At 42.2% G+C, this 20,221-nt stretch overlaps 1 protein-coding gene across 2 annotated transcripts in view; it reads left to right on the top strand.

The window, feature by feature from the left end:
• Window positions 1–18,865, top strand: part of heg1 (heart development protein with EGF-like domains 1) — a 95,863-nt gene extending 76,998 nt beyond the window's left edge. For both annotated transcript variants that reach the window (XM_080199236.1, XM_080199235.1), the window contains 3 exons: window positions 2,029–2,116; window positions 5,044–5,221; window positions 15,103–18,865. In XM_080199236.1, the coding sequence (XP_080055362.1) occupies window positions 2,029–2,116; window positions 5,044–5,221; window positions 15,103–15,246 (410 nt within the window). In that variant the 3' untranslated portion in view covers window positions 15,247–18,865. The remainder of the gene's footprint in view (window positions 1–2,028; window positions 2,117–5,043; window positions 5,222–15,102) is intronic.
• The last annotated feature ends 1,356 nt before the right edge of the window (window positions 18,866–20,221 follow it).

Here is a 20,221-nt window from a genome sequence, read left to right as displayed (position 1 = left end):
ATATAATTAATTTCTCCTTAAATATGACTTCTTAAAGACTTAAGGGTGTAATTATGCCTGCCTTGTGTTTCTGATGTGGATATGCCGGCGTTGGACTGGGATAAACACAGTAAAAAGTCTGACAACACCAGGTTTAAGTCCAACCGATTTATTTGATAGTAAACTCACAAGCTTTTGGGGTTAGTCCCTTCGTCAGGTGAATGGAGAGTTCTGGCCTCAGACAGAGCATATAAAGCACAGACAGTTTACAGATTACTGATTAGAATGCGAATCTTTACACCTAACCTGCTGTTCAAGTCTTAAAGTGGCCGACAATGTGAATGGAAGGAGCACCGATCACAGGTTAAAGAGATGTGTATTGTCTCCAGACAGTACAGTAAGTGAGGCTTTGCAAACCCAGGCAAGTCACGGGGGTTACAGATAGTGCGACATGAACCCAAGATCCTTGTTGAGACCGTCCTCATGTGTGCGGAACTTGGCTATCAGTCTCAACAAGGATCTTGGGTTCATGTCGCACTATCTGTAACCCGCGTGACTTGCCTGGGTTTGCAAAACCTCACTTACTGTACTGTCTGGAGACAATACACATCTCTTTAACCTGTGATCAGTGCTCCTTCCACTCACATTGTCGGCCACTTTAAGACTTGAACAGCAGGTTAGGTGTAAAGATTCGCATTCTAATCAGTAATCTGTAAACTGTCTTGTGCTTTATATACTCTGTCTGAGGCCAGAACTCTCCATTCACCTGATGAAGGGACTAACCCCGAAAGCTTGTGAGTTTACTATCAAATAAATCGGTTGGACTTAAACCTGGTGTTGCCAGACTTTTTACTGCCTTGTGTTTCCCCAAATACCAGATTTTTAAATGGCAGAGCAGTGTCAAGGGGCTGAAAGGCATTTTCCTGCTATTTGTTCTTCCTCTAGAATTGACAGATGAAGAAAGTTGCACAGTAGAATAATAGAATCCTACAGTGTAGAAGGAGGCCATTTGGCCCATTAAGTTTGAATCGGCTACAATCCCACCCAGGCCCTATCCCCATAACCGCATTATTTACCCTACTTAGTCTCCCTGACACTAAGGGTCAATTTATCATGGCCAATCCACACATCTTTGGAGGAAACTGGAGCACCCAGAGGAAACGCATGTAGACACAGGGAGAACGTGCAAACTCCACACAGGCAGTGACCCAAGCCGGGAATCGAACCTGGATCCCGGGCGCTGTAAGGCAGCAGTACTAACCACTGTGCCGCTGTGCCACCCCAGTGGAACACCCACAAGTGCTGTTTGGAATGAGTACAGTTGGAACTTGGCTGGGAAGTACCCAAATAGGGAGCAACTTTCAAAAGGCTCACTTACCTTCACTTGTGGCCAAAAAACCCAGCAAAGAACCAGTCAAAATAACTTCTGTCAAAATACAGCTACTACTGTCAAGCTTACCCGATTAAAAAAAGTGATTACCATCCAGCATACTTTGATGAGGTACAGTAATGCTGACGAGGCAACGATTGTACAGACAACACCCCATTAATAAATTTGGTGTGGCAGAGATGAGCCTAAGCATGTATCAGGTGCGCAGGTTCTCAGCACAACCGGCAATGCAGGAATGTACTGATATACACAGCAGACCACACTGCCATTGGGCATCAATGCTAGCAGCTCCCAGCGTTGAGTTATCAACTCCAATGTCTTTTATGTTGTATGTGATGTTTTTTAGCTGCTCTGCTACAGATTAGGGATGGGCATGCGAGGTGTTTGGCTTCGATCAGTCGAAACAGGGTCTTTTGCCACAAAGAAAAGTGAGAAAACTCCACATTACTGATTGCAGGAGCGAAATACCAAGTTCGAGATATTCGACTCTGAACTATATAAATTCTGTTTCACAAGACCAGCAAGAAAGAACTCTGTGAACTGTGGATGTTACTGTCCTTGAATTCTATGCATCGGGGAATATTGTGAGATAGCAAAGTAAAAATACTATTTTTCTCTGGCCTTTACATATTAAAAAAAGCATTCTCCCTTATTTTTAGCTTACAAGCTCATCACTGTGGTGATTGCGGCGGCTGGAGGAGGATTGCTGTTAATCTTGGGCATTGCATTAACCATCACGTGTTGCAGGTGTGTACAAGGACCTGACCTTTGTCCCATCTGACAGTTTCCATCACAGCCTGGTAACAAAGGAACAACAGCATCCTGATCCAATATACACTCAGGAAAGCTTGTGCAATATTTACATAAAGTTAGCTGGAGTCTGAAATAAGGGCAAAACACATTTTAGCATCCCAATTATGATTTTATGAATCATAAAAGCAAAGGTTATGCTACTTGTCTATTTGAATTTTCCATTTGTGTGACAACTATGAACATAGCACTAAATATACCCGTCCTTTCATAACACGTGTTGTATTTTCTAGTGCTCCCAAACATTTTCATCCATGGACGATATAGGTGCGGGCAAGAGACCACTTGGATCACTTACAGTCCTACCTCACCTATTTCCACTTCTCGCCTCAAAAAAATTCATCTGCATGAAAGAGAATTTACGAAATTACATCAATTTTGCTGCTTTTTTGCTACTAAATTTAATAAGCCAATGTGCATTTGTTTTTTGAAATTAAGTATCATAAGTAGAGTCATCGGGCATGGAAACAGGCCCTTCGGTCCAGCTGGCCCATGCTGACCATGGTGTTCTCCCAACTAGTCCCAATTGCCCGTGTTTGGCCCACATCCCTCTAATCATTTCCCGTCCATGTACTTATCCAAATGCTTTTTAAATGTTGCTGCTGTACCTGCCTCAACCACTTTCTCTGGCAGCTCATTTCATATATGCATTACCCTCTCTGCCTGAAGAAGTTGCCCCTCAGGTCCCTTTTAAATCTTTCCCCTCTCGCCTTAAACCTATGCCATCTAGTTTTCCATTTCCCTTTCCTTGGGGAAAAAGAATGCGGACAGAATTTTCTGGCTTCACTCGTCTTGAAACCAGAAAGCCCTGTCTGAGATCAATGGACGTTTCCATGGTCCACCGCTCACCCATTCTGATTCCCGCGGTGGGTGGGTCGGTAAAATTCCGGCCTAATGTGCGTTTATCCTCTCTGTGCTCCTCATGATTTTATCAATAAGGCCATCCCTCATTCTTCTACGTCCCAAGAGATGAAGTCCTAGCTTTGTCAACCTCTCCCTCTAACTCAGGCCCTGACAACATCCTCATAAATCTTTCTGTAAACACAGAGCCGGTCTGGTTCTGTGACACCAAGTGAGTGGTGGAGATGAGGATTCTGGTCTATTCTTCCGTATGACCTCTCCCGTCATGTTGTACCTCAGTTACTTGCATTCATGATCATCTGTGTCTGCAGACAACACTTTGTGCTCTACTGACATATGGCGTTTAAGTGCAGAAAGTTTCCACATAGTTTTGCCTCACATAATGAGATACTATTAAAAGATAAGGCGCTAGAAATTGGTCTAGTGGGATCAGTTGAAAGGAAACAATAGTTTATTCTGAAGAGTTTCTCCTGAGGAATTAACCTCAGTGCTGGGGCTACTTCTGATAGTATTATAAATCCTTCATGGGGCTGAAGTTTAACCTCGCCCAGTGCAAGGATCTGTGTGATCTGGTCGCTGTGTAAAATATAACTGATAGAAAGTGTACAAAGTGAGAGAAGAAAACTCAGTCACATCTTCTTAGCATCTTGACCTTGAAGCATTCTGGAAAATCTGTTGCAAAAGTAAGGTGAAGAATTAAGTAGCTGCCAATCTAGGGAAACTCCCTGGAATCAATCAATTGCACCACTTGCACAGGCGGTGACCTTTCAAGAATTAGACAAGCTAAACATTAAAATTAGACCCCTGCTCCTAAATTACTTGTGATCCTCAGCATGGGCAATCAAATAAACTAATGCTTCATAATAGAAAAGTAAGCAGTTTCAAATGGTTGCCAGGATTAACAAATGACACCTTCATAAACCGTATCGTGTGTTTTACAAAATTTACATTGCACCTTGAGCATAATAAAACAAGCAGATATTCTTCACAAAGGTATTATAAAGCCAAATGAGCTACATTAGGAATTATATGGTCAGATGACCAAAAACTTGGTTAAAGATGTAGGTTTTAAGTAGGCGCGTATTAAAGGAGGAAAGCAAGGAAGGGAGATCTAGGGAGGGTATTCCAGAGCTTAGGGTGTAGGCAACTAAAGTCACCGAAGCTGGAGTGATTAGAATCAGGAATTCTCAAGAAACTCTCATTAGCTGAGTGCAGATATCCTGCAGGGTTTTGGGGCTGGAGAAATGACAGAGATAAGGAGAAGCAAGACCATGGAGGGATTTAAAAACAAGATTGAGAAATTTAAATGATGGTGTTGCTTGTCTGGGAGTCAATGTAGGTGATGGGGACATGGGACATGGTACGTGTTAAGACAGGATAATAAAGTTTTGGATGACTTCAGGTTTAGGGAGCATGGAATGTGGGAGACCTGCCAGGGGCGCGCTGGAATTGTCAAGCTTAGAGGTAACAATGACAAACAATATCAGAACTAAAACAGATGTGAAATTAAATAAAAAGGGAAAAGCTGGAAAATAGATGGCAGGTCAACCAGCGAATGTAAAGTTCCTTGCGTGTTGGATGTGTATCTTTTGTCAGAATTGAGAACAGAAAGTTTAGGGGCCAGAATTCTCCAGCCATTCACGCCGGTGGGATTCTCTGCTCCCACCAACGGCGCATCCCATGCCACAGGTTTCCTGTAGGCATGGGGCGTCTTCGATGGGAGTTCCCATTGACAGTGGCAGGATCATAATATGCCATCCCCAGCGAACGGCACACCGCCTCTTGCTGCCGAGAAACACACTGGGGGGAGGCCAGAAAATCCCACCCAATATCATTGGTTCAAAGTAACAGTGATAATAAGCTGAAAATCCAGATCCAAAAACTGTTTAACAGTAGTGACACACAGTAATAGGTCAAAACAACAGTGCTGGTGACAACAGTTTGTCTTTTTTCCCCACACTATTGCTCTGAATGAATGCTAACCTAAATTTTCTTCCTCTCAGGAAAGACAAGAATGATATTGGCAAATTAATCTTCAAGAGCAGCGATTTTCAGAGATCGCCTTATGCCGAGTTCCCCAAAAATCCCCGGATATCTGTCGAGTGGGGCAGGGAAACAATAGAATTGCAGGAGAACGGAAGCACAAAAAACTTGCTGCAGATGACAGATGTGTACTATTCGGCAAGTATCGTGAATGTGAACTTTGGACTGTTTTATACGAGGCGTGAACAAATGAACACTATTCAAATATTGAACTTCAGTTATTCAATATCTTATTTTTTTCCTTGGGTTTCTATCAAAGTTCAACTGACACTGAAAAATAAAATCTGACATGAAAAGTGCGTTGAAACAGAAACGATAGGTTTGAACTCCCAGGAATAAAATCAGCAATGGGTTGGATTTTATGATCAGTAGTGAAGCAATGATGCTGTCCTTTATCTCGAAGAGTTTGCCCACGCGATCTAATGGTCCACACGACACTGACTTTTCCTTTTCCTGATAGCAGTTCAAGCTTAGTGCCAAGAAAAGGGAATCTGCAGGCATCCAGTAGCAGCAGTAATCTTTTGGGCAGATAAGTGGCAGATGCAATTTAACCCTGGAAAGTGTGAGATGCTCTACTTTTGAAAGGAGGAATTTGACAAGGAAGTGCTCAATGAATGGCATGACACTAGGAAGTTCTGTGGAACAAAGGGACTCTAGCGTGTTTGTCCATAGATCTCTGAGGGCAGAAGGGCATGTTAGTGGAGTGATGAAAAAGGTATATTTGATTTGATTTATTATCGTTGCATTCATTAGTATACAATGAAAAGTATTGTTTCTTGCATACTATACACATAGAGCATATCGTTTATCGAGAAGGGAAGGAGATAGTACAGAATATAATGTTACAGTCATAGCTAGGGCGTAGAGAAAGATCAACTTAATGCGAGGTAGACCCACTCTGAAGTCTGATGGCAGCAGGGAAGAAGGTGTCCTTGAGTCATTTGGGCTACTTGCCTTTATCAATCGAGACATAAATTACAAAAGCAGGGAAGTCATGACGGAGTTGTGTAGAACTTTGGTCAAGTCGCAGCTAGAGTACTGAGTGCAATTCTGGTAGCACATTATAGGAAGGATGTGATTGCATTGGAGAGGGTGCATTAGAGATACACCAGGATGCTGCCTGGGATGGAGCATTTAAGTTATGAAGAGAAGTTGGATTGGCTTGGGTTGTTTTCACTGGAGCAGAGAATACTGAGGGGTTAATTAACTGAGATGTGCAGGATAATGAGGGTCATGGACAAAGTTGATAAAGAGCAGCTTTTTCCCCTTCGTTGAAAGATCAGTCACGAGGGGACATATGTTCAAGGTGAGGGGCAGGAAGTTTAGGGGGGGACGTGAAGAAAATCTTTTTTACCCAGAGGGTGATGATGGTCTGGAATGTGCTGCATGGGAAGATGATGGAAGTGGGTTGCCTCATATCCTTTAAAAAGTACCTGGATGAGCATTTGGCACATCATAGCATTCAGGGCTATAGTCTAAGTTCTGGTAAATGGGATTAGGTGGGAGGTCAAGTGTTTTTCAATGGACAAAAGGGTCTCTTCTACACTGTATGATTCTAATGAAGAATTTGGCACTGACCCAAACCTCTATTCTTGCAGTGGGACCGGAGAATGCCAGACTTGGGCAGGGTCGGAGAATTCTGCCCTTAGGTTTAAGCTAAAATGTCATAAATGATTTTTTAAAAGTCTTAATTTAAAAATGTGTAGAATTGTTTCTACCTCAATGGAAATAGTTGGCATTCCACAAATATAAAGTTAGCTTTTCAGGGTGAGGTGGTTTGATTTGGCAGTAATTATGAAAAACTGCACTATTAAAAGCCCATCACATCTCATTCAACAAACTGTAACTTTTTCAAGGTTTTTTTTAATGAGAGTAGCAGTATCATTGTGGAGATTTTTGAGCGATTAAACTGCCTGTTTAAGGCTTGGACTGGAATAGTGCATCCTCTTGGTCGGGGCTGGAGAGGGGAGGAGGAATGGGAGAAGGTGGAATTACTGACAGCAACTTCTGGATTTGCACCATTCTCTCTCCATGTTAAATCTATGCAGCCTGCAGATAAACCCAAACTTCTGGCTTTCCCAACTGAAGCTCCTTCCTCCATGGAACTCAGCTCAGCAAATATCAGGAGCCAAGCAGTCTCTTTCTACATAGACATTAACAAACTTAGCTCTAAGTCTCCAGCATCTCCCTGATTCCACCACAGTTCTGTATTACTCCAAAGGTGTAGGTGAATCGGACCATCACAGTTTGGAGCACTGGGAAAATGAAAGTCATAAAAGAACAAAGAAAAGTACAGAACAGGATCAGGCCCACCGGCCCTCCAAGCCTGTGCCAATTGTGATGCTTGTCTAAACTAAAACAGTATACACTTACAGAGTACGTATCTTTCCATTTCCATCCTGTTCACGTACTCGTCTAGTTGCCCCTTAAATGCCGCTATGTACCTGCTCCCACTCCCACGAACATTTGGAGAGGTTTGACATGATCAGGAATAGTCAGCATGGATTTGTCAAGGGCAGGTCGTGCCTTACAAGCCTAGTTGAGTTCTTCGATAATGTGACTGAACACATTGACGAAGGAAGTGCCGTGGACGTAGTGTACATGGACTTCAGCAAGGCGTTTGATAAGGTCCCCCATGCAAGACTTCTTGAGAAGGTGCGAGGGCATGGGATCCAAGGGCCTTTGGCCTTGTGGATTCAGAACTGGCTTGCCTGCAGAAGGCAGAGAGTGGTTGTGGATGGGGCTTTTTCTGAATGGAGGTCAGTCACCAGCGGAGTGCCTCAAGGATCTGTTCTGGGACCCTTGTTGTTTGTCATTTTCATAAATGACCTGGATGAGGAAGTGGAGGGATGGGTAAGTAAGTTCGCTGATGACACTAAGGTCGGTGGTGTTGTGGATGGTCTGGAAGGATGGCAAAAGTTGCAGCAGGACATAGATAGGATGCAGGACTGGGCGGAGAAGTGGCAGATGGACTTCAACGCGGATAAATGTGTAGTCGTCCATTTTGGCAGAACCAACGGGATGAACGAGTACACTATCAAGGGCAGAAGTCTGAGTAGTGTTGAAGAGCAGAAGGATCTTGGGGTCCGGGTCCACAGGACTCTTAAATCGGCCTCGCAGGTGGAGGAGGTGGTCAAGAAGGCGTATGGTGTACTGGCCTTCATTAATCGAGGGATTGAGTTTAGGAGTTGGGAGGTAATGCTGCAACTTTATAAGACCCTTGTCAGGCCTCATTTAGAGTATTGTGCGCAGTTCTGGTCGCCTCACTATAGGAAAGATGTAGAAGCTATTGAGAGGGTACAGAGGAGATTTACAAGGATGTTGCCTGGACTGGGAGGCATGCCTTATGAAGTTAGGTTGAGGGAGCTGGGACTCTTTTCCCTGGAGAGACGAAGGTTGAGAGGCGACCTGATAGAAGTTTACAAAATGTTGAGAGGAATAGATAGGGTGGACTCTCAGAGGCTATTTCCCCGGGTTGAAATGGTTGCTACGAGAGGACACAGATTTAAGGTGCAGGGAGGGAAGTTCAGAAGTGATGTTAGGGGTAAGTTTTTCACTCAGAGGGTGGTGAGTGAATGGAATCGGCTGCCGTCAGTGGTGGTGGAGGCGAACTCGCTGGGGTCTTTTAAAAGACTTCTGGATGAGTATATGGGGTTTAATGAGATTGAGGGTTATAGATAGGTCTGTAGGTTGGTAGGTGTTGATGTGATCGGCGCAACTCGTGGGCCGAAGGGCCTGTTTGTGCTGTAATGTTCTATGTTCTATGTTATCTCCCCGAGCAGCGCGTTCCAGGCATTCACCACTCTCTGTGTAAAAAAAAAAGTCTCTAAACTTTTCGCCATGCATATTATGTACCCTAGTACTTACTTTTCTCCTCTTGGAAACAGCATCTGATTATTCACTCTGTCCATGCCACTCATAATCTTGTAAACCACTTATCAGGTCACCCCTTAACCTCCATCGTTCCAGTGAGAACAAACCAAGTTTATCCAACCTCTCCTCCTAGCTAATACCCTCCAGATCTTGCAATATCCTGGTAAACCTCTTCAGCACCCTCTCCAAAGAATTCACATCCTTCTGATAGCATGGTGACCAGAATTGTACACAATATTCTAAATAAGGCCTAACTAAGGTTCTGTACAGCTGCAGCATGATCTGCAAATATTTATACTCAATGTCCCGACCGATGAAGGCAAGCATGCCATATGCCTTCTTGACTACCTTATCCACCGGCATTGCCACTTGTAGTAATCGGTGGACATGTACTCCCAGATCTCTCTGCCTGTCAATACTCCTAAAGGTTCTATCATTTACTGTGTCATTCCTCCATGCATTGGACCTTCCAAAATCCATTATCTCACACTTTTCTGGATTAAACCCAATCTGCCCAAGTCTCTAACAAGTCTATATCTTGCTGTATCCTCTGACAATCCTCTTTACTATTCACAACTCCACCAATTTTTGTGTCATCTGCAAACTTACTAATCAGACCAGCTACATTTTCCTCCAAATCATCCAAGTCATCTGTGAACTTACTAATCAGACCAACTGCATTTTCCTCCAAATCATTTATATGTACTATAAATAACAAAGGTCCCAGTGGAACACCACTAGTCATGATATGGAGATGGTGGCGTTACTCTGGGGTAAACACAGTAAGAAGTCTCACAACAGCAGGTTAAAGACCAACAGGTTTATTTGGTAGCAAACGCCACTACTATCTGCTACCAAACAAACCTGTTGGACTTTAACCTGGTATTGTGAGACTTCTTACTGTGAACACCACTAGTCACAGTCTTCCATTCAGAAAAGTACCCTTCTACTGCTATCCTCTATCTTCCAAGGCCAAACCAGTTCTGTATGCATCTTGCCAACTCTCCTCTGATTCCATGTGACTTCACCTTTTGTACCAGTCTACCATGTGGTACTTTGTTAAAGGCTTTACTGAAATCCATGTATATAACACCCATTACATTTCCCATATCTATTATTGTCACTTCTTCAAAAAACTCGATCAAGTTAGTGAGGCACGACCTCCCCTTCACAAAACCTTGCTGTCTATCACTAATATGTCCATTTGTTTCCAAATGTGAGTAAATCCTGTCCCTAAGAATCTTTTCCAATAATTTCCCTACCACTGAAGGAAGGCTCACCGGCTTATAATTTCCTGGATTATCCTTTCTGCTTATTTAAAACCATCAAAAACTCCATGGGGGTGTTCTTACCAAAATGATTCTAAGTGCCGAACCTAATGAATGTAAAAACAGGAAAGTTTCAGACCTGTTTTTTTTTGCTAAACATCAAATCTTATGACACTTAAAGAGAAAAAAAATGAGGCAATGCGTGATTCTCACCAGTAGGGAGAGTTGATGGAGACTATTCACGGCAGGAATCCAGCTGCAGACTGCTAGAGGGCACTATTGCGGTGCGCCCTGAACACCCAGTGCACTGTTTCAAGAGTACACAGTGCACTGGGAGAGTGTCACTCCCCCACCCACCTGGACATTGTCTATCGCCTCCCCCATCCCCCCATTTCCCCTCAATCGCACCCCTCTTCCTCAATCACTGCCCCTGATTGCATCCTTCCCCTATGATCGCTGCCACTGTTCAGCCACCCACCCCGCCCACCCCCTTTCGTGGTCTTACTGGTTTGTCATACCTATCGACTGGCATGACGAGCTAGTAAGATTGCCCCTGAAACCTTTGCTCTAAACATGTATTGGATTTTTCACTGAAAAATTACACCATGCTGTTAGTATTCATATCAAGTATGTTTGCCTTTTTGTTTTAACTGGAGTGTTAATAATCAGGTTACCAGCTCTGTTCTGTGAGCAGACATGTTTATAGAAGTGTGTTAAAAATGTGCATACTTCTATTGAGCATTGTAAATTCAAGGCTTAGTCATCAATAAATCATGATCCATAAAATTTGTGTATCATACATTCTTCAGGCCTCCTAACCTTCTGAGCAACGAGTGCATACAAGTTTCCCTCTGGAAGTATTTGATAATGTGGTTGTAATGATGCCAGGAGCACACCTTGGGAAAATCAGAGGAGGAAATAATTTACTTGTCATACAGATATGTGCCGCTAGCGGAGCCTGCTCTTGATTTGTAAATGTCCTGCATTTCACTCGCTACATGTTTAACCGGCACAGTATAATTTGGCACTAACTGGCAGGAAGCTCCCCACTGTTACAAGAGTCACCCTAATTGTTTTAAAGGCTTTGAGGTGTGGTGTTTTGACTAATCTTCCATTTTATTTAGACAAAGATAAAGTTACAACAAGTCTTAGGGCATATGATTCAGTATAACTAGAAGTAAATAAATGAGCATCAGCAACAGGATGGAGATAGAAAATAATGTGGGGAAATGTGAGATTACTCACTTTGATTGTAATAATAGAAAAGCAGGATTTTTTTAAACAGCATGAAACTTGTAAATGCTCAGGAGGACTTGCCTGTACAAGTACAGGAATGTATAAAGTTAACATCCAGGTAAACCAAGCAATTAGGAAGGTATGTATTACCTTTTATTGCAAAAGGTTTCAAGTAAAAGAATAAAAAAGTCCTGCTGCAGCAGAATAAGATAGAGGTGAGACCACACTTGGAGTACTGTGTGCAATGTTGGTTTCCATATCTGAGAAAGGTACACTTTGCTTGGAGGTTGTACAGAGAAGAATCATAGAATCCCTACAGTACAAAAGGAGGCCATTTGGCCCATCGAGTCTGTAACTACCACAATACCACCCAGGCCTAATCCCCGTAACCCCACACACTTACCTTGCTAATCCCCCTGACACTAGTGTCAATTTCAGCATGGCCAGTCAACCTAACTCGCACATCTTTGGTCTGTGGGAGGAAACCTGAAGGCACGCTAAGTTGGTTCCTCACTTGAAAGGGTTGTTCTATGATGACACGCTGAGTAAATTGGGTCCATCCTCTTTGGAGTTTAGAAGAATTAGAGGTGGTCTCACTGTAACATGCAGATTCTGAAGGGGCTTGACAAGGTAGAAGTTGGAGAGGCTGAGGAATCTAGAACGCCTCAAGTACAGACTCAACTGAAGTGGTTGATCACTTAAATCTGTGAAGAGGAGAAATTATTTAGAACATAGAACATAGAACATTACAGCGCAGAACAGGCCCTTCGGCCTACGATGTTGCGCCGACCAGTTAAAAAACAATGACCCTCTAACCTAAACCAATCCCTTTTCATCCATAAACCTATCCACGGATCTCTTAAACGCCCCCAAACTAGGCGCATTTACAACTGCAGCAGGCAGGGCATTCCAATCCCTCACCACCCTCTGGGTAAAGAATCTACCCCTGACATCCGTCCTATAACTACCCCCCCTTAATTTAAAGCCATGCCCCCTCGTGCTAGCTTTCTTCATCCGAGGAAAAAGGCTATCGCTATCCACCCTATCTAAACCTCTAATCATCTTATATGTTTCAATAAGATCCCCTCTTAGCCGCCTTCTTTCTAGCGAAAACAACCCCAAATCCCTCAGTCTCTCCTCATAGGACCTCCCCTCCATACCAGGCAACATCCTGGTAAACCTCCTCTGCACCCTCTCCAAAGCCTCCACATCCTTCCTATAATGTGGGGACCAGAACTGCACACAATACTCCAAGTGCGGCCGCACCAGAGTTGTGTACAGTTGCAACATGACGCTGCGACTCCTAAATTCAATCCCCCTACCAATAAACGCCAAGACACCGTATGCCTTCTTAACAACCTTATCTATTTGATTCCCAACTTTCAGGGATCTATGTACACATACACCTAGATCCCTCTGTTCATCCACACTATTCAGAGTCCTCCCGTTAGCCCTATACTCGACACATCTGTTATTCCTACCAAAGTGAATTACCTCACGCTTCTCCGCATTAAACTCCATCCGCCACCTCTCGGCCCAGCTCTGCAACCTGTCTAAGTCTCCCTGCAAACTATGACACCCTTCCTCACAATCTACCACACCTCCGACTTTGGTGTCATCAGCAAATTTACTAATCCACCCAACTATACCCTCATCCAGATCATTAATAAAAATTACAAACAGCAGTGGCCCCAAAACAGATCCCTGAGGCACACCACTCGTAACTGAACTCCATGACGAATATTTACCATCAACCACCACCCTCTGTCTCCTATCTGCTAGCCAATTCCTGATCCAGTTTCCTAGATTACCCTCAATCCCATACATCTGCATTTTCTGCAGAAGCCTACCATGGTGAACCTTATCAAACGCCTTACTAAAATCCATATATACCACGTCAACTGCCTTACCCCCATCCACCTCTTTGGTCACTTTCTCAAAAAACTCAATAAGGTTAGTAAGGCACGACCTACCCGCTACAAAACCATGCTGACTATCTCCAATCAATTCATTACTCTCCAAATAACTATAAATCCTATCCCTAATAATTTTTTCTAAAACCTTGCCCACAACAGAAGTAAGACTCACCGGTCTATGATTCCCGGGGAAGTCTCTGTTCCCCTTCTTAAACAATGGGACAACATTTGCTATCCTCCAATCTTCCGGTACTATACCTGAGACCAACAACGACCTGAAGATCAGAGCCAGAGGCTCTGCAATCACCTCTCTTGCCTCCCAGAGAATCCTAGGGTAAATCCCGTCCGGACCAGGGGACTTATCTATTTTCAAACCCTCAAGAATATCCAGCACATCCCCCTTATCAACTGCAATACTGTCTAGTTTACACCCCTGCAACCCAGTGTTCTCCTCAGCTACATTCATGTCCCCCTGCGTGAACACCGAAGAGAAATATTGGTTCAATGCCTCTCCAATCTCTTCCGGTTCCACACACAACTTCCCTCTGCTGTCTGTAACTGGCCCTAATCTTGCCCTAACCAACCTTCTGTTCTTAACATACCTATAGAACGCCTTAGGATTCTCCTTGATCCTATCAGCCAAAGTCTTCTCATGTCCTCTTTTAGCCCTTCTTAACTCACTCTTCAACTCCCTCCTAGCCAATCTAAAGCTTTCTAGTGCACTACCTGAACCCTCAAGTCTCATCCGAACATAAGCCTCCTTTTTCTTTTTAACCAACGAATCAACTTTTTTAGTGCACCACGGTTCCCTATCTCTACCAATTCCTCCTTGCCTGACAGGGACATACCTATCAAGGACTCGCAGTAGCTGCTCCTTGAAAAAACTCCACATTTCGGACGTTCCCAGTCCCTGTAGTCTCCTAGTCCAACCTATGCTTCCTAATTCTCTCCTAATAGCCTCATAATTACCCTTCCCCCAGCTGAAACTACTGACCCGAGGTTCATGCCTATCCCTTTCCATCACTAAGGTGAACGTAACCGAATTGTGGTCACTATCACCAAAATGCACACCAACTTCCAAGTCTAGCACCTGGTCTGGCTCATTTCCCAGCACCAAATCCAATATAGCCTCACCTCTACATACCTATCTACATACTAAGTCAAAAAACCCTCCTGCACGCTTTGTACAAAAACTGACCCCTCTAACGAGCTAGAGCTATAGCAATTCCAATCAATATTAGTAAAGTTAAAGTTAAACTTCATCCAAAGGATTGCAAATCTTTGAAATTCTTTACTCTATCTTTCTTTGGCTGTATTTAAGAGTGAAATCGACAGATATTTTTGGTCTCTTAGAGAATCAAAGGATATGGGGAGTGGCAGGAAAGTGAAGTTGAGACAGGAGATTAGTAATGATTGTATTGAATGATGGAGCGGCTTAATGGGCCTTTCTTATCTTCTTAAACAAATTCTGGGCAGTCCTTGGTTGTTGGGAAAACAGGATCATTGTGAAACAGATTTCCTATTTTGGATCTGGAACACCCTGCAATCTCTCAGTTTATAGAACTGCAAATATATTTTTTGTTGATCTCAGTAACAAAACTGCCAATTGAAAACTCATTGTTCACGTTTTATTTAATAATGTTGCCTCTTCGAGGAAGTTAAGGTTATGCACAAATGCCTTCCTTGGAGTGTTTATTGATTATTGCTTTTCTCTTTCTCCCTCCAGTCTGGCCTCAGAGTTTCAGAAGTGGATCGGAATGGTTTGCACCCTTACAGTGGCCTACCGGGTTCACGTTACTCTTGTATCTACACTGGACAATACAATCCATCTTTCAGCAGTGAAGAAACAAGAAGACGAGACTATTTTTAGCCAAATTAAAATAGAGATTTATTTTTTTGTCAGAACAGAATGTGGGACGTATGAAGCAACAAGCAGCAGAAAAGCTGGATTCTGCACATTTATAGTGAAGGACTGGTGGAATGTGAAGGAGAAGCCATAGGCAGCGCCCTGTTCATAGCAGCTAACATGTTGTGCCGGGCAAGGGATGGAACTGACTCCATCAGCTGCATTGAGTGGACTTAGTTGCTTCGGCACCTGAAAACTTTGCTTACAAATGGACAGTATACACTGTGTATTTTTGTGGTTCATGTTTCTAGTTTGTCATAACTTATAAACAATTACAGTATTCTCAGACTGGCCAAAAGGTAATATTGCACAGCTGTAAGCAACACTAACTGATGAATTTGTAGAACTGGACACTTTTGGCCTGGTGCTGTCAGATTGCTCGTGTGAATTGGAGCATTGAGGTCTATCAGGATACAGACCTTATTCATGCTGGAAACATTTCTGAGCACCCTAGCCCATTTCTCCATCCGTTGGTGTACCTCTGGTGTCTGGTTCATGTGGCATGTTGTCTTTTCCCGCCTTTTTTCTTTCGTGATAGTTCTTTCAGCAGCTAAGAAAAGAACTGGAACCGATGATTCCTGATACTGTGGGAAGTGTGAATAGAGCCATCCTTTTTTTAGTTGAAACATTCCTCTCAGAGCCAGTTGGGAAATCTTGAATGCTGGAATCTGTTTTTGATTCTCATCAGGTTTCTTTTATCATGAGTACTTTCAGAAGATTTGAATTCTTCTCATAAGCATTCATTGCAAGCCGCTGAAGTTGCTGCATTGTTTCTACCGAGTGGTTGAGTGGGTATCTCTAGAAGTGCTACTACACTACTTCCATTGGTCTTGATTAATCCATGTCTATAAAATGACAATACTCTCCCTGTTGCTCTTCCCCACCTTTACTGTACTTATTCATTTTTGTTTAAGCACAGTTGGCACCCCCACTCCCAACATGGTGAGAACAAATGGTCTTTCTAAGAAGTAGTAAATGACAATTAGGATTAAAAAGCCTTGTTCATTTTGATTGATCTCAACAATCTGTAAGACAATACTTATTCATCAAATCCCTTATTTTCATCCTTCTTCAGAAAGAGACTAAGCTATCATCTAAACTGATTTAAAGTAATTCCTACCCATTTAAATTTATTCCATAAATACCCTGCACACAATGTGAAAACAAGTTCTAGGCGATGTCTCTGCTTGATATTCCTTCTTTTAAAAACTTAAGCACCTTGTTACTAGAACACTTTGCCTGAATCAGTTTTGTTCACTCTATAACTACAATTTGGTAACTTTCCATTCAGAACCAGACAACTTTACTAACCTTCCTTTGGAATTTACTGATGCTTGTAATCAACTTATCAATCTATCTATCTTACCAATGATTGAATAGTTGAGCAGAACTAAATCGAAATGGAAGCTGGTCAATGCCTATTGTAGCAACACAATAACCTCGATTGTTTTTTTTATTCTGTTCATTTGCTAATGTAGCCTGTAGAGAACCTAAAATTAGAAATAATGTTGAAATTATGCTTTGGTTAGTTAATTATTAACTGTCAGTACAATGCACAGAATGATCTGAGTGAACTTCCTCACTGCGGTTAGGCAGTGTGTAAATAGTTTTATTGGCCCAGTTACTGAAAAGATATAAATCCTTTTATCAATAAATTGATGATGATTCTCACTTTTAAGTCAAGTGGCTGCCCCATTTTAAGACTTCTTTGAAGTTTGAGAAATGTTTATTTATGTCTCTGATCAACCTATCTACCTACCTACCTCTCTCTTTCTCTATCTCTGCCTCTCAATATATCTCTCTATTTATCTCTGACTAACTTTGCCCCCTATCTTTGACTAACTTTCCCCTCTCTCTCTGACTAACTTTTCCCAAAGTCATTCTGCAGATTTTGTATTCTACTAATAATTCACTGATTAGCCTATAGTTTACACCTCTCACTTTCTCTTTTCTTTAAACCACAAGTGAGCTGGAAATGTTGATGTCTTTGGCCATCAATAGTTGCATGGCTCACAGAGATTCAATAGATGTGCATAACTTCCATGGAGTGCAAGCAAAAGAAAATATAAACAATAGGAAAAGAAATAAGCCAAAATCTTGTAACAATGAAAACGTGTTCCCAATATCCTTACTTCAGCAAGAACTGTGGGACAGCGCAGGTCATGAACAACTGCAAATCAGCCTTCAGTGTTATTTTGTGATGGGACAGTAATAGATATATCTGTAATTACAGATTGAAGAGGAAAATCAATGCCAGTAACCCCCTGCAATCCCTCATTAGTGCCAACATATTAAAAAGTTTAATCCACCGAGTAGTCTAAAACTTAATGTAAGATTTTGAAAAATAATAACTTGCGTTCAAAATGTTAGACTGCGTTGAAAAGTTAACATTGCAGCAAAACCATTGGAGTGTACAATACTGACCATCCACTCAATTCAGAGGGCATTCAACTCTTTTTTCAAAATATGGATTATTAGAAATGTGTAGGTCATTTTTGCAGCTGTTACATCGTGTCTTTTGAAAATGTTTGAAAGTTCTCCCAATGTTTTCAGTTGAAACACTCAAAAAGGAATTAGACTGTATGAAGAATGTGCAGGGTTATGGGGAGAAGGGGGGAGAAGGTGGGAGAATAGCATTCTATTAATTGTTCATTTGGAGAGCCAGTATAGACATGATGGGCCAAATGGTCTCCTTCTGTGCTGAAACAATTCTGTGACTCAGTTAAAGTACTGTGAATAATACGGAGAGTGTTTTGATTTTAAAACGGATCAAATGTTAGGAGAGGTCCATATTTCCAGTTACTTTTCCACATAGACTTCTTAAAACATGAAGATGTCTTAAAGGGTATATTTTGTGATATGGAAATTTTAAGGTGGCCTTATTCTTTTATAAGAGTTGAGCACCTGAGCCAGGAAATGATCAACACCCATTACACATAACTATGGATGCTGCCAAACTCTAGTTTGAAAAATGGTTACCTCTAAGGTCACGTTTCTTTTGTCCCTTATTTATAATGTCAGATCTTGCACTGGAAAACCAGGAGCAAGTGGCAATTACTGCTGCTCCAGCCATATTGCTTTAAGGTGACCACACCAAAGATAAGACATTCTTCACATGTAGGAACACCTTGGGAAACTATGGACACAGTGGATACCAGATGATGTTACTGGACAATCTAAAAGTCCATTTGCCTGTCCCAAGCTGCTGCATCATGAGTTTTACTTTCATGTTTTTGATGACTGTATGTTACTTTCTAAAACCAGGATGATAATAAATCTACCCAGCTGTGTGTTTTAAGTGTGGCCTCTTGTAGCTACCCATACATTTAGTAATATGATTCAACACTGGAAATGTCATGTGAACTCAACAAGTTATTTTCTTTCTGTCTAAATTATTGTTGCTTCTGGTTTCTTTTTGAATGTGTCTTTCTGATGACAGCAGCTACCTGTGTATTGAATACTTTGTTTGAAGTGAACTATATTTGCAGCTTAATGTATTTAGAAAATGAACATTTGTTTTTCCAAAGGAGTTTCGGGAACTGGCGTTCTAGTCAGCATTGCATAGCAGAAAAATAAAATACTTGTCTGGATAATTGTTCTCTTTTACTGTGGGTGCAGCAAGGAATCACGTGAATCTCTGCAGGTGGTAGGAGGATGACATGGTGAGGTGTTGGCACTTCACACGTGAAAGAAACTTTACAATGATTTTAAAATTGGAATTGTCATAGGGGTTTAATAATTACACAGTGGAAAAATCCACTGCCTGCTGTAGTGCTAAGAACTAAGTTGTACAGTGTATAAAGGCCCCCAGGTTCAACGTGGTTGGGGGAGGGGGGGTCAATTATAACAGTTTTCTACTAGGTGGGGACTGGGCAATAGAAGGTTGGTTTCTCTGTCTTCCTTTCCATTGATCAATACAAAGGAAAATCAAGCAGGGTGTAAATAGGTATCCAATCCCTTATCACTGGAAATGCTTAAAATAAATCCTGTGGTCTGTGCTGCATTAGGTGTCTCTCCAATACCATTCAAGAAGCTTGACTCTGTCCAGGACAAAACAGCCCGCTTGATTGGCATCATATCCACAAACATCCACTCTCTCCATCACCGACACTCAGTAAAAGCGGTATGTACTATCTCCAAGATGCACTGCAGAAATCCACCAAATTATTTCTGATGTTACTGATAGGATAGTATAAAGGTACTTTCCAAGCCCATGACCACTTCCAGCTAGAAGGACAAAGGCAGCAGATACATGGGAACACCATCACCTGCAAGTTCCCCTCCCCATCCTGACATGGAAATATATCATTGTACTTTCGCAGTTGATGGAATACTGGAATATCCTGGAATTCCCTCCCTAACAGCAGTGCTTCAGAAAGGCAGCTCACCACTACCTTCTCAAGTGCAACTAGGAATGGTCAATGAATGCTGGCCAGTCAACGATACACATGTCCCATGAATGAATAAAAGAAAAGTGCAGCTACAGCATCTTTTGCGGCTTTATAGTTTGTCTTTATGTGTCACTGGACTGAGAAGAGAAAAAGGATTGTTAGGCTAATGTAGAAAGCATATGGGTGAATGCCTGCCAAAGATTGGAGAGGGCTCACATCTGATGGACCCAAAATTGAATAATCATTCAAGCATAATAGCCCATTAGAATAATCTGGCTCTGCATGAACCAGCAAAAGTTAGAGGAAAATTAGAGACACTTTCTCTCCAGCCACCATCTGTATGCTCACTCCTGAATGACTGTTTATTCATTAGTGTTACAAATAAGCTTACATTAACATTGCAATGAAGTTACTGTGAAAATCCCCTAGTCAACACACTCTGGCACCTGTTCAAGTACACTGAAGGAGATTATAGTATGGCCAGTGCATCTAACCAGCACATTTTTTGGACTGTGGGAAGAAACTAGAGCACCTAGAGGAAACCCACA

This window comes from Carcharhinus amblyrhynchos, chromosome 11, assembly GCF_965287045.1.
Source record: "Carcharhinus amblyrhynchos chromosome 11, sCarAmb.v2.hapA, whole genome shotgun sequence".
Taxonomy (NCBI): Eukaryota; Metazoa; Chordata; class Chondrichthyes; order Carcharhiniformes; family Carcharhinidae; genus Carcharhinus; species Carcharhinus amblyrhynchos.
Note: the sequence above shows the minus strand (reverse complement) of the source record. Positions and strands in the feature narration are given on the sequence as shown.